The sequence below is a fragment of the Neophocaena asiaeorientalis genome, unplaced genomic scaffold (genome assembly GCF_003031525.2).
Source record: "Neophocaena asiaeorientalis asiaeorientalis breed wild unplaced genomic scaffold, Neophocaena_asiaeorientalis_V1.1 scaffold364, whole genome shotgun sequence".
In the NCBI taxonomy this organism is placed as follows: Eukaryota; Metazoa; Chordata; class Mammalia; order Artiodactyla; family Phocoenidae; genus Neophocaena; species Neophocaena asiaeorientalis.
In genome coordinates this window covers 1117228-1132209 of record NW_020172457.1, presented here as the reverse complement: position 1 = coordinate 1132209, position 14982 = coordinate 1117228, and the positions used below count along the sequence as shown (strand labels likewise).

Below are 14982 nucleotides of genomic sequence, written 5' to 3'. Positions count from 1 at the left end.
GGGATCTGCATTTTTGAAAGCTCTGCTGGGGAAGGGCAGAGGCGCAGTGCTCCCTGCTGGAGGCGTGCACTCCCAGGCAAGAGGGGTGCAAGGTGAGCCCCCCACCCCCCCGCTGCAGGAAGGGAAATTAAAGATTCTGTTTACATTTCAAATTGGCCAGAGGTGTTCTGTGAACAGGGCTGCTCCACGAGGCTGCCCAGATGTCCTCACTGCTTTGCTTTTAGCCTGATGCTGAGCACTGCAGTTTACACGTGGAGTTAGCATCTAGTTTAACTTAGAATCACACAGGTTGAAGTAGCTTAAAAGACAGACAAAAAAAAAACCCAGGTGGCACACATCACTAAAAACACAAGGACAAGTGCAGATGGTGAAACTTCTACCACATTTTGAGGCAAAAGGATGATCAGAACCAACCATCTACCCCCCAAAATGCAAAATTATCAAGACAGCCATTTGAAATGTGACTTACAACAAATCAGCTAATAATAGAATAATTACTCTCCATATGCTACAGGTGCAGGATAGGGGAGTGTGATCCAGAGTTTGGAGAATCCAGAGCCAGGAGTTCTCACTTCCAACTGTGTGTGCCTTTGGTTTCTGCAAAGCATTTTCACCCCATACTAATCCTCAATCCTAGGGAAGTAGGCTGGTACAGGAAAGTTTAAATCAATCAAGGCTTAAGGAGTAAATCAGTGATTTCAAGTCACAAAACCAACCTGCTGTGCATTGGGGTAATTTAGCTGCGGGCTGAACCTGGGCTCTGCCTCCAGCCTCTTCAGGAGGCCAACCCTTCCAGGCAGGATTTGCTTCTCCTCTGATTCCCTAAAGGTTCCAAAATCACTGACCTCTAGGGTCCTCTGCTCCCACGGTCTGTGAGCCAGGACAAATCCAAGTCTGATGGGTGGAGATGCATCATTTTGTTTTAATAAAGGAACAGAGAACACTTGCCATTATGAGAACCACTCCCTCCACCTTTTTCTCAAAAACCTTCTCCCATAGCCAGCCGAAAAATGGGGTCTGAGGAGCAGGAAACCCAACTGCATAAAAAACTTTGTGTGAAAGGCCAAATAGGGATGAGAAACCCCAGCTGTGGGATTTGAATGGGTGGGAATCAGCTCCTGAAGCATTTTGAATGCTGAGTTCAGGGAGTCTGAGGTCTTGGAGCAGAAGCAGGCAAGCGCACACAGGTCCCAAGGACTAGAGGAATGCACCTCACCGTTCTCGTGCAGCCCAGCCCAGAGCCAGGCTACACCTGCGCAGGCTTGGGGGCCTGAGGCTGGACTGGCTTGATGGTTTTCATCTAGTTGCCCTTGCCCAAGCTAGTGGAGGAGTCTTGCTGGCATTCTCGGGTAGATGTCAAGCAGGTATTGTGAAGATGCGAATTTTTTTTTTTTTTTGGCTATGTTGGCTCTTCATTGCTGTACTCTTCGTTGTGGTGCGCGGGCTTCTCATTGTGGTGGCTTCTCCTGTCGCGGAGCACGGGCTGTAGGTGCGCGGGCTTCAGTAGTTGTGGCTCGCAGGCTCTAGAGCGCAGGCTCAGTAGTTGTGGTGCACGGGCTTAGTTGCTCCGCGGCATGTGCGATCTTCCTAGAGGTCAAGACAAGGGCTCGAACCAGTGTCCCTGGCATTGGCAGGCAGATTCTTAACCACTGAGCCACCAGGGGAGTCCCTGAATTTAAGTTTTTGTTTTTTTTGCAGTACGCAGGTCTCTCACTGTTGTGGCCTCTCCCGTTGCAGAGCACAGGCTCCGGACACGCAGGCTCAGCGGCCATGGCTCACGGGCCCAGCCGCTCCACGGCATGCGGGATCTTCCCGGACCAGGGCACGAACCCGCGTCCCCTGCATCGGCAGGCGGACTCTCAACCACTGCACCACCAGGGAAGCCCTGAATTTAAGTTTTGACATGCGTTATTGGAGGATGAGAGCTCATCTTGGAGGGGTGAGGAAGTGGGACAGGGAGGAACACCAGGATGAATGCATGCTGACAAGCACTCAGTATGGGGTGGAGGTCAGAGAGAGATAGGCCAGGAGGGGACAGGGTGGCCCCCTGCACATATCCTACTTGCTAATTTCAAAAGGTCAGAGGTTAATGGTGTTTTGGTTTTGTGCTTTTAGGCAGCTTCAAAGTGATGTGGAAGCCCCACCTCAATCCCTCCTGGTGGAGCCTCAGTCACATCAGCTATGAGCCAAGCTCAAAACAAGAGGGAGACAGGTATCCAACCCAGAGCATAAAGGAAATGAGAGAAGATACAGCTCTTCAACTGTTTTCTACAAACCTTAAAGACATTTCAGCAAACTGTGGAGACCGTATTGAGAGGAGAGAATGGGCAGTAAGACAGAAACTTCGAGATGGAGAGAGGAAAAGCTAAACAATAAATTCTCTCACTCAAATGAAACACATGACCACTTTTTAAATGTCCTACAGAATCACTGGGAGAGATCAATAAGGTTGCTCATTCAATGCAGAAGATGGGAAAAATTATAAATGGAAAAGTCTTGAGTTTGTTCATCTGAAGGAGGATTACCAGGTGGAAATGGGTAACAATGTGTAAGTAACTACTTATCACTAAGTCGCTGGTGTTATCTCATAATTGAGCCACATAAACACCTCCCTGCTTTCCTCCCAACTCCCAGCAGATCAGAGCCAAAGCTTTAGTACCAATCTCTTCATGATTTTCCAAAAGTAGGTAACTGGGAGCACTCCCACACCAGACCTGCACCCCGGATCTGGGCTGGAGCCTCTGCAACAACTATTCTGAGCAGCTTGGTGACAAACTGCCCCTGTCAAGTGTCAGAGCCCGAGGTCCAGGCCTGGAATCCCACCGCCTCAGGTGGAAATGCAAGTGGGAGAACGGAGTCATTTTCCTGTTCCTCTCCACCCTGTGAGGGCATCTGCCTCTTCAAGGTCCCACCCCAGCCAGGGAGCAAAGGGCCGGGCTGTGGACACACGCGAATGGTGTGAACCCTAGGTTCCAGGCCGGCACCTGGCCGACTTGCTCCTGTCCTCTGGCCACTCACCAGCAGAGGGCGCTGGAGGCCGGCTTTGTTCAAACTTAGGGAAGTGACGTTGAAAGAATGGGAGGAACCACAGTCACCCAGATGGAGAGGGGCAGATGCCTCAGACCCTGCACCTGTCCTAACAAAAGCTGCCAACTCTCAGGGTAAAAAAGACACCATGGCCTCCTTGACATGAGCCCAAAGAAACGGGAACGGCACAAACCTTGGTTAGCCAACGGAGCAGTAGAGAGAGGACGTCCTACGTCCGTGGCAAAGCAACAAGCAAACCTCCAATAAAGGTCAGCCCCATGGCTGGTGACGTGAGAGCTGGGGCGCGGGGCCGAAGCTCACAATGACCATCGCCAGGGCAAAGGGTGAAGGGAGGCGCTCTGCTGCACGCATACGTTCCAAAAAGAGACACCAGGTGACCACAATAACATTTTTTTAAAAAAGAAAACTGAGCGAATATATACAAAATACTTTCAATCTCTTCTAGGCCAACAGAGCAGCCATCGCAACGTTTCTCCTGCTTCCTGAGCTTTCCTCCCACCGTCTGGAGCCTGCTCCTGGCAGAGGCCAGCGTGCCGATGTCTGGGGAACACGTGCCACAGTTCTACATGGCTCCTGTTCTCGTCAGGCGGCTGGACAGTGCCCGAGCCCCCTGGGCAGTCTCTCCCTGAAGACTCCCCACCCTGGCAGGGAGCCGGAAGGGGAGCGCCCTGTCTTCCTGAGCCATCTCTGCCTGCCTCCCAGGATAATACTGTTTCCGTGGGTGGCCCTTGGGGCGGGCCCCATCAGACTTTATGGGCCAGGAGGGTGGTCAGCTTGATCTTGCCGTCCATGGAGGCAGTGAGGCAGGTCCCGCAGTCCACGGCTGTGCTCCAGTCCACGGTGACCACAGGGGCGCGGTGGCCACCCAGGCTCAAACAACTCTCCAGAACCTTCTCCTCCCCGCCCAGCTGCAAGGGGACAGGAGAGATGAGGTTGCATCATCAGGCACTGCTCACAAACACATCCACTTTATCCACTTTCGGTGGCCAAGCTGCCTCGAGCCTGGGGGCTGCCACCCCAAGCTGAGAACATGCCCAGGCACACAGGTCCCCCTTTCCAGAAAGTCTCAGGTTCGTTGCTTGGGCCAGAAAATATCTTCACTTTCCCGACTACAGTTACTCCTTCAGCTGAAGTAGGAAATAAGTCCCTAATATGCTCTGAAAGACACGATTTTCCCTGCCACCTTTAACCTGCTGTGAGCCATGACTCCTGCTCGTGCCCGGTGTTCTCTTCCAGCACCATCTACCGCTCCCAGCTTCGTATCATGTATCTGCCTCTCTGTTTTACATTTGCTTCCCCCAGGGAACACCAGTGGCAGGAGGGCAGGAGGGCAGGGTCTTGGTGATTCTCTGCCGTGCGGCCCGCACACACCCAGAGAGCAGTGCTGGCACCGGAGGCCCTGGGTCAGGGCACAAACACGGCTCTCCTCTGTGCCGCCAGCACCTGCTGGGGCTCATGTGCACAGGTGTGAGGGGTCAGAAGGTGATAAGGAAGGGAAACCAGGAGCAGACTATCAATCCAGCTACATGTAACATCCACGAGCAAGAGAGAGGAAGCATTCAGCCTTCACGGGGTAAACATCTTTAACAATCATGAATTGTTTATAGATTGTAAAACTGGGACCCGAAGGTCATTATATTCCTTAAGTAATTAGACCCCATTTTTGACATTTTTTAAATGACAGAGGAAAATCTTTCAACCCGTTAATTGGTTATAGAGAAAGTCTGACTGCAAACCATATGAACTGATCAGGACAAATGATAAAGCCTGCACGATCAAAAATAAAATAATATACACACATACACACACAATCATACAGAGAGCAAAGGAGAGCCCACCTGAAACTCAACTAAATCTAAATAATAAAATAAAATTAGGCTTGTAAACAGAAAACTTTTTACAATATCTCCCGATAGCAATTACAAGAAATTATGGAGCTTTATATGAAACCACCACACTGTACACCTTAAACATATACAATTTTTGCCAACTGTACCTCAATAAAACTTTTAAAAGATTTTTAAATGTATATATTTAAATAAATAAGTAAAAATAAAGTGTGGAACTAATTTTTAAGGAGAGGGCAAGAGCCACCCAGATCATCACCATCTGCGGAAAAGAGGAGCCTGGGTGACAGTAAACCCAGGCTTCCCGGTGCCACACTCAAGGTCAACAGTCCAGAAGCCTCGTTACTTGCCACTTCAGCAGCCCGCTTCCCCCTCGCCCCACCATGTGCCCTTGCCCCACTCTGCCCTGTGGAGCCCCAAAGCCCACCTTCCTCCACATCCTCCCAACCCCTCCTCCTCCAAAGGCCTCAAATCCACAGACAGCCCGCCTGGCCAGTCCTCCCTGAGGACTCGGCCCCCACCCGGCTTCCTCCCCTGGGGGCCCTCAGCTCTGTACTGTGGTCACTGTCGGTGCTTGCTCTAACTTGAGCGTGAGCCCCAGGAGAGCGGGGCCACACTCTCCGTCTCCTGTGTGCACTGCCCAGGGCCAAGACACGCCCGCAGGCAGCTGCCGTCCAGAGCACCGGCTGCCCGCCGGCTGTGAGCCACGCGAGGCGAGCTCGGGGAGCCCCAGAGAAAGAGCATCCCACTCCATGACTCTACCTGCAGACGAAACACCGCCAGGCAGAGAGCTAACCCTGAGGCTCAGAACTGAATCCACGTGGCAACGCGGAACCAGACCATGTGCTTAGGCCACGACACAAATCCTCATCCCTAGTCTATTTGGTAGCGCTAGTAAAACAGGAGAGATTTATAATTTCATTCAATCATACGTCCAAAAACAAGTACATGAACCAGAGAGGCTGTGACATGAGAATTAAAATAAGCAGATAAACTGAGTGGACAGCTTACATCCCGTGTGACAAATCACACCCCCCGGATTTCTGTCCCAGCCATGGATTGTAACGTCCTTGACCCACAGGACCTCCCATAAACAATAAACCTACACCAGATTAGAGTACCTGGAACAGACCACCTAGGCACCCTCCTGTTTGGGGTACGTCCCCCCAAACCAACCTACAGCCCTTCTCCCTAGCTCTTGAGGTTTCTATAGTTGGTATTATTCCCAAGGAGGGAGGCAGAAAAGGGACAGAGTCTCGTCCAAGGACAGTGACAGGCGAGCAGAGAGGATGGACATGCCACACTCATGCCCACTCCCGCCTGCTCCCTCGAGCCGGCCTGCAGCCGGGAGGCCCAGGCGCTGTCCATCCCGGGTCAAAGCCTTCTCCACAGCCATCGGGGAGGGACAGAGATTGGGACAGAGACAGGGACAGAGGCTCGAACTCAACCGGGCCCAGACCTCCGAGGAGGAACCTCCCTGCCACCACCTGCCAGGTACCTTGTAGATGACGCCCCCTGTGGCAGAGCACGTCAGCATGTAATTCCCCTCCGAGTCAAAAGCGAAGAGTCGGCCCCGGGGGACCTGGACCTGCTTGTAGCCGCTGTAACCCGACAGCACGAAGGGGCCCGTGGCGTCAGCGGGGAGGCCGTACTCGGACACCTTCAGGCCGCTCTTGTGGATGTTCCACTGGATGAACTGCAACCGCAAAGCACAAGCTCGGCATTCTCAGTGGGCCGGCAACAGAGCCCAGGTCCGGGGGGAGGAGAGAGGACAGGCCCCAGGAAAGAGGAGGTGGGTCCACAGGCCCCGGGAAAGGTAGTGAGATGACCACCCAGTCCCGACTCTTCCCAACACAATTTAAGCATTTTCTTAAGGGAAGAAAATCTAGAAAGAGTCAGCCACTTCATGTCAAAGCCTGAACTTTCTCTCTGGCCTGACTCCAGGAAAGGGAAGAGGCAGGCAACAGCCTTCGCCTGGATTCCCATCTCTCAAGCGAGGGCAATGCTCCAGTGATTGTTACTATTACTGTTGCTGCTGTCATTATTATTACTGTCAGGGTTAGAACCCAGCTGGATTCTTCTTAAAAATAGGACAAGTTCCAAATACACTTCCAGTTTCTCAGCAGTGCAATCAATGCAACACGAGCAATGAGGGATAAGCTGAGCTTCACATTTTGTAGTGCAAACAGCCCTTTAGCCCACCCAAGGGACAGGCTACCTGGGTGTGACCACCGCTTAACCGAGAATCCTACTCAAATAAATAGGAAGTAGGGCTTTGATTTTAAAATCCCCTCTCATAGTTTTCAAATGAAGAATTCATTTTGTAATTACTGTCTTCATTGGATAATACAAGCGGATAGTATACAATCCAAAAGATATAGGAGGGTACACATGAAAAGCTAGTTTTTCTCCCAGCTCTGCCTGCCCCAGCTCCCTTTCCAAGCATCCTAACGAATCTTTCCAGGGAGAATCTAAAGGGGGCACTTAATTTTTACTTTTTTTCCCCAGCTTCCTTTTTACATTTCTTGACTGTTTGGGCGAAACTGTCTGCAGCCCCCAGCCCTGGCAAGCTCTACATATCCATGCTGTGACCACCCAATGACCAAGCTCACTGAAGTACATCCTGGCACCCCTGGGAGCCCACTGAGTCAGGCGGGTCAGTGAGATGAGTCCTTTTGGCTACAACCAGGAGGAAGGATGTAGGTCTCCCCCTTTCATAAGAATAGTCAACTCCCACTGAACTCATTTAAACCTCACAAAGACCCTGTGAGACTGGTTACTATTTTCATCTCTGTTTTACAGATGACAAAACGGAGGCAGAGGCCCAAGGTCGCAGAGCTAGTAAAAAGTACAGTCAGGACTGGAACCCAGCCCATCATGCTACTCTGGTGCTCTCTAGAATCTCAGAGGCCTAAGCCGGAGGAAGGGAGCTTCCTGACCCAATCCCGCTCCCACCTACCTTCCCGTCCTCGCCGATGCTGTACACAGTGTTCTCATCGTAGCTGAACTCCACAGAGCAGACCTCCCCGCAGTGGGCCTTCCAGCTCATAGCGCACTCATGTTGCTGCATATCTGAGGCAATGAGACGCCACTAGGATTCCCGCTCAGGCCCTGGGGAGACATCTGCCCACAGCAGGAGGTACCTCCCACCCTCCCTCTGCCCCATGGGTGGCAGAGGGCCTCCCAGACCCGACAGGAGTCACAGAGCTGACCCCTGGTGAAGAGTGGGCACTGGGTGCTTCATTTTACCAGTTCTCTCCTCCACTGCGCCTAGTCTTCCGCTAACCAATCTTAAATGGAAGCTTCTTTCACTGGGTCAAAAGTCAGGTTCAGGAATCCCTGGGTGGAGCCTGAGCTCATCTGGGGAGCCCATAAGTCTAGGAGGACACGTAAGTCCTTCCTGGGAGGGCGCTGTAACTTCCCACCAGGGAGCCCTGGAGATCGGTTAAAGATACAGTCCCCAGGGCCTTCCCAGACCCTCTGACTCTGGTCTCCTGGAACAGGCCTGGCGAGAGGAGCTTTAAACAGCAAGCCAGTGACTCTGACGCACACCGTTCTACTGCTCTCACGGGGACAATGAAGTGGTCACACCAAGAGGACAGGACGGCATTACTCTCTCGTGTCCTCTTGGATCTCACTCGGGCCATGAGGACTCAGATCCAGCAGCTCAGGACTGGAGGACTGCTAAGCTCCACGCCGCCTCCCCATGTCCACGGACACGGACCACGTGCAAGGTAATTAGGGGGTCCTGAAAACAGCAGACTCTGACCAAAGTTAAGTTCTATTACAAGCATCTTGAACTGGGGTTTTGCAATAGCCTCTAGTCCAGCTGGCAAAAATCCAACTCTCTTCCCTGGGGCATTTGAGGAGGGGACCAGGATGGCCGGGAGCACGCTTGCCTACCGAACAGCCGGATGACACCATCAGCTGCCCCCGTGACCAACAGGTTCCCATTGTGATTGAAGGCTGTGCAGTTGATGGCAGTGGGCTCCGGATCCAGGGAGAACTGGAGCTAGAAAAAGGACAAACTAAATTTTAAAATGTAAGATGGTAATAAACCAAATTTCAAGACAGGTTCTGTTTGAAAGGGGGAAGGAGACCAAGATTGAGGAAGGGCACACCAGGGCATAAAAAGTGTCGGTAATGTCCCACTTTTAAACCGTGATGGTAGGTAGGTGCTCATTTCACGGTTCTTCTCATTATTCCGTACACCTATGATTTCAATGTTCTCTTCTATGTATTCAATATTTAACGAAAAGTTGAAAAATAACAAGTGAACATAAAATTACAAATCACGACAAGTTCTTAGCACAAACTAACAAGATTAAAAAGGACCTAACCAGACTGGGTGGGTATAAAGGGGAGCATCTACGAGATGCTGGAGGACAGATGTCAGCCGGATGGAGTGGGGTAGGAACACTCTCGAGAGGGGACAGCATGCACAGAGGGCGTGTGGCTGCAGGATGAGGAGGACAGGAGGCACCAGGAGGTTGGAGCAGCAGGGAGGGCCAGGCCAGGCACGGCTCCAGGGGGTGTGGATGGGAAACCCGGAGGAGCGGGAAGGGGCAGGACCTGCCTCCATGTCTGCCCATCCCCCAGGCGCAGTGTGGCAGGCGGGCGCCATGGGGGGCGCTGTCCAGCAGCTGTCCAGCTGAGGGGTGCTAGCGGGCATGTCCCCGGAAATGGAGAGGAGTGTTCAGACTGGAAACAGGTTTTGGAGGTGGAACTGACAATGTCTGCTCCTGGACTGACTTCAGGGTGAGGGAGAAGGCTGGCTCCAGAAAGACACCTGGTTTCTCAGTGGGACGCATCTGCCAGGACGAGGGAGCTAGAGAGCAAGAACTGACGTGGCAGGGTGGCCCTGACTGGCTGGAGAGACCTGCGAGGCTTCCAACTGGGAAGAGGAAGGCACAGAGAGGCACAAACGGAACACTCGGGACCCGGCCACCAACAAGACAGGGACGCTTCAAGTGTCCGGTACCAGCAGGAAACACGCTGCTGCAGGTAAGGGCCTGACCGCAACTGATTCTCCCAAGAAACACCACTGCCTTTTAAACAGGTTAGTGTAAACAGCACTGAAGCTCTCGGGATTCAGGATCATAGCTGTAAGCATCTGCTCCTGTTCTGGGTGGGAAGGCATCCTCCGCGCTGGGGAAGGTGAGTCACAGGCCCTGTGAGCAAGCTTTCTCAAGACTGTCATTTCTTAAGAACACGCATGTGTCCTCACTGCTTCTAGCTGCTGCTGCAATTTTTATGCAATTGTAAGTTAAGAGGCAGTCAGAAGGGGACTCTAGTTGTCTCCTGAAAAATAGACCACTTGAATGCGTAATAGTAAGTGAAAGAGGCCAATGTGAAAAGGCTGTCTGACTCCAACCATATGATATTCTGGAAAAAGCAAAACTATGGAGACAGTGTAAAGATCCACGGCTGCCAGGGGCTGGGGGCAGGGGAGACTACATGAAGCACAGGGCGATTTCAGGGCAGTAGAAACACCCTCTGTGACACTGTCATGGTGGCTACGTGTCATTACACATCTGTCCCAACCCTTAGAACGTACACCACTAAGACTGAACCCTGATATAACCATGGACTTTGGGTGATTATGATGGTCAGTGTAGGTGCATCAGCTATAACAAATGTGCCCCTCTGGTGGGGGATGCTGACAGCAGGAGAGGCTGTGCGTGTGTGTGGGCAGAGGGTATATGGGGGAATCTCTGAAACTTCCTCTCAATTCTACTGTGAGCCTAAAACTGCTCCAATGAAAGAAAAAAAAATTGGGGCTTCCCTGGCGGCGCAGTGGTTGAGAGTCCGCCTGCCGATGCAGGGGACACGGGTTCGTGCCCCGGTCCGGGAAGATCCCACATGCCGCGGAGCAGCTGGGCCCATGAGCCATGGCCGCTGAGCCTGTGCGTCCGGAGCCTGTGCTCCGCAACGGGAGAAGCCACAACAGTGAGAGGCCCGCGTACCGCAAAAAAAAAAAAAAAAAAAACTTTAAATATTAAAAAAAATTAAATTAAAAGATTTTAAATAAGCCAAAAGGGCCCGATAAGAGGCTGCGTGTGAATGCTAAATTTGTGGCGTGATGCTGAATGACTTCAGTTGCTAGCAAGCTGCCCCACTGGAGTATTACTATTTTTCAACGCTTAAATGTTGAAACTTCCTCACAAATCAAAATCCTGACGAGCCCAAATCAAAGAGGGAAGAGACCTCAGAAACAGCGGGCAGCTGCACAGGCTGTGTGCCTGCCCGGGAGTGTGACCAACCCCAGGGAGACCACGGGGCAGGCCCGCACCTGCTGCTTCATGGTTTTCGTGTCCCACAGCAGCAGCTTGCCAGGAACCTGGTTAGTGCCCTTGCTGCCGATGTCTGGTGCGGACAAGTCCACCTGGGCAGCAAGGCTCGGAGCTGCAGCTGAACAGACGAAAGAGGCCCCGCTGGGGCTACACGCGAGAGACAGAATCCTGCAACACACGTGGGGCCGGCTCAGTGCTCCGCCCGTCCACAGAGGGAGGGGGAGCGGGGCTCGGGGGCACGGAGGCTTGGCCAAGGCCAAGGTAGGCCCGCCGAGCACAGCAGTTGAGGGAGAGTCCTCCAGCGCACCTGGGCATATCATCGTTGATGCTGATTTCACAGAGGTTCTTCTTGGCTTCCGTGTCATAGAGGCGCACCGTCCCCACACCGCTGCCCAGCAGGAGCTGGAAGGAGAGAGGGCGGGAGATGCAAAGGACAGCTCTGGGTCAGGCCCGCTCAGGGAGGCCCACTGGGGAGCCAGGCCCACCCCTGTGCAGCGGGCCAGGTTGCGGGGTGAGGCCTGCCTCCACTTCTCCAGCTAGTTCAGGGAAAAAACCCGGCTACAAAGGACCTCATTTAAAATTTAAAGACGTCACAGGTGACCTTGAACAGAAGCAAAACCACAAAAGGAATGAGTGGAATAGAAGCTCTATTGCTACCTCAGGTAGAGCTGGAAATGAGACCCTCTGCCCAACCCGCACCCCCCCCACCCCCGTCTTTCAGTTTAAATTCCAGCTGTCCCAGTCCTGCCCTCTGGCTCCGGATCCACCACCACCTCCCTGGGCAGTGGCCCCAGCTGGTCACTGGGCTGGGTGACAGCCCCATTTGTGTATCCTGGGGACAGCTCTGGCTCTGGGCCTACAAAGGCCTCCAGAAAAAACAGAGGAGGCTATCCTTGTGATTTATTTGGTGAAAACTTCAAAGACAGTAACAAGGACTGCCAGAAGAAAGCACCAGAAGCAGATCTGAGGGTGTCCCCCAGGAATATTCCCTGGAATATGGCCTCAGCATTCACCTAGCAAACTGACACTGGTACAGGGCAAGCCCCGAGATCCCAGTGCCCTAAGGATAATTCCTGCAGTTGTCAAAAATTATTTAAAAACAAGGTCTGGGCTTCCCTGGTGGCGCAGTGGTTGAGAGCCCACCTGCCGATGCAGGGGACACGGGTTCGTGCCCCAGTCTGGGAAGATCCCACATGCCGCGGAGCGGCTGGGCCCGTGAGCCATGGCCGCTGAGCCTGCGCATCCGGAGCCTGTGCTCCGCAACGGGAGAGGCCACAACAGTGAGAGGCCCGCGTACCGCAAAAAATAATAAAAATGAAAAAAATACAAAAACAAGGTCTGCTCTTTGGGCTGCTGAGTATGATCCCCTCCAAAATGGAATACGGTGAAAAAAAAAAAAAACACTATCAATCAACTTTATCTCCTTAACTACAAATGCTATGTCAAATATGCTAACCACTGTGGGAACCCCAGGACAGGACACACCCCCTCCGGCCTGGCCAGGGAGGGGTCTCAGCAGGAGGGGGCGCAGCTGAGATTGCTCGTGGTGCGCTGTCAGAAATGTGCAGGGATGGCAGGAACTGGTGGGGGAGAACAGGCAGGGAGCCGGTCTCTCTGCAGGAAGATGAAAAGCAAGCCAGACCACCCCACGCAGGAAGAAGGCCTCTGCCATCGGACAGGGTCCCACTGCAGCCTAATTCCAATTCCTGTTAATCCAGTAACCTCCAGATAGGAGCCTGCTGGGACAGTCCTGAATGTGTGGTCCCTGCCTTCCCAGTGAGAGAGAGAAGGGAGGCGCTCGTCTTGGAGGCCCCAACCAGGCCTGTGGTGCTGGAGCCACTGGGGAGGGCCCTGGAGGGTTCTTCACTTAGACCACAGGTCCAGCAACAAGCAAGACCACTCACCAGCCTGTCCCGCTTGGTGGCCCACTCTAAAGAGAGCAGCGGCGACTTGGAAATGGAGGATGCCTTGGTCTGCATGATGGGGTTGAAGGACCACACTTTGATGACCCCATCTACGTCTAAGCTGGCGACCCTCCTCCCCGAGCAGTCCACTCTAAGATGAGAGAAAGGGGGACGCTGTTAGCACCCTTGCCTTAGTCCGCCGTCCTCTTCAGCGCACCCATAGGATTGCTTTTCTGATTCTCCTGCTGAGAGTCAAATGCCCACACTCCAAGGACGGGCGTGAACTACTTCTAGAAATATTCATTTGTTCGTCTGTCTGAGAACTACTTACAAAGCGTTTATTCAATACCATGTGCTGAGCCCTGTGGGCAAGATGCACATGGCCCTGCCCTCGGCACTCGTGTGGCCTCTAGAGACTGAGAACCTCCTGCATCACGGCTCCAGAGCCCATCACGTCCATCAGAGCAAGGGATCACCTACCCTCTGGGTGTTACACCCCAGGATCAGGAGTGAAGAGGCTGACCCGGCCAACAGCAGCTCTCGGCAGGACCCCAACGGCAGCTGTCCAGCCCTCCTCTGACAGTTCAGGGGTGACCACGGTCCCTCCGGGCCATCCCACCCTCCGCATCTCTGTTACCTCTCATCATCCTGCTTGCCACACCTTCACACGCACAGCCTGAAAACCGAGGCTTCCCGGGGAGCCCAAACCCCACGCCATCAGCCTTTCCCCCAGAGGGCCCTGGCCCCGGCCGGCCCGACACCCACCTGCAGTGCATGATGGAGGAATGGTGCTCTGCGTACTCTTCCTGCCCCAGCACGATGAACGGCTGCTCGGGCCGGACCCCCCCACCCTCAGGGCCTGCGGCGGGAGCCCGCGCCAGGGTCTCCAGCACCTCCACGTGGAGCTCCGGGCAGGGCTCTGCCTCTGGGCCACCAGCTTCGGGCTTCTTCTCTGCACACTGCACCAAGCAAAGGGGGCACAAGTCAGCTGTGAGGGGTCTGCACCGGGCCCAGCCATTCCCCACGTCTGGGGACACACTGCGAGATGTCTGGGACGCAGGCCACAGCCCTCGGGGGAGGATCCTGGTGGTCTCAGGGTCTAAAAGAAAGAGCTCTGAACTACAAGAGCCTGCTCTGCTGGCAGCCCCTTCCTAGAGGCCCTGCTCCTCTCACAGGCCCTGTGGAGGGAGTGTGGGCCACAGGCTCCCGGCCACAGCTGACGAGACTCGGGACACGCACCACCTTGACAGACCAGGCCAATGATAACAAGAATCAGTGAGTGAGTGAGTGCCTACTGCATTCCAGGCACTACGTGAGTATGATTGATTGCCTCACTTAATGCTCCCCCCAAACATTTCTGATCCTACTATTAACCCCACTTTACAACTCTGGAAAGTAAGACTGAAAGCAAAAGTTAAATAACTTGCCTAAGATCAAGAGCTGGCCCGGGGTAGGATGCTGATGTGAAGTCGGGTCAGCCAGAGGCAAGCGTGGCCCCTCGCCAGTGCGCTGCCATGTCAACCAGCACCTCCTCCTGGGAGAGGGGTACTGAGAGACTGGGGCGACGGGCCAGGCACAGAGATAGACCCGAGCACAGCAGCAGAGCCAGAGCCAGGCGGGGCACCAAATGGCACCCGACACACCCTGCCACCCGGGAGGGCGGCAGCCGCCCGTCTCTGCCTCCCTGGGACAGCAAGTGTTGGCCATCACGATTACTATCTGCTCACCCAGACGTAACCCAGGCCAGGGTGCACCAGCCAGGGTACTCTCTACCACCCACATGGTTCCTGAGGCTCCTCTAAGCACTCCTTGGGGTCCCAGAAAGAGCAGTTCTACAGCAAAAATGGAATGGAATGGGATGGGATGGGATGGGATGGGGTGGGGTGGGGT

At 53.7% G+C, this 14982-nt stretch overlaps 1 protein-coding gene across 3 annotated transcripts in view; it reads right to left on the bottom strand.

Annotated features, from left to right (window-relative positions):
- Positions 1–3422: 3422 nt before the first annotated feature.
- Positions 3423–14982, bottom strand: part of WDR91 (WD repeat domain 91) — a 26855-nt gene continuing 15295 nt past the window's right edge. Inside the window, exons 8-15 of one of the 3 annotated variants that reach the window (XM_024737922.1) lie at positions 13858–14051; positions 13093–13243; positions 11496–11590; positions 11188–11356; positions 8799–8907; positions 7855–7967; positions 6394–6591; positions 3423–3956 (exon numbers count right to left, since the gene is read on the bottom strand). In XM_024737922.1, the coding sequence (XP_024593690.1) occupies positions 3792–3956; positions 6394–6591; positions 7855–7967; positions 8799–8907; positions 11188–11356; positions 11496–11590; positions 13093–13243; positions 13858–14051 (1194 nt within the window). In that variant the 3' untranslated portion in view covers positions 3423–3791. Of the gene's footprint in view, positions 3957–5378; positions 6592–7854; positions 7968–8798; positions 8908–11187; positions 11357–11495; positions 11591–13092; positions 13244–13857; positions 14052–14982 lie in introns of those variants that run through there. The other 2 variants (XM_024737923.1, XM_024737921.1) reach the window with 2 other exon arrangements.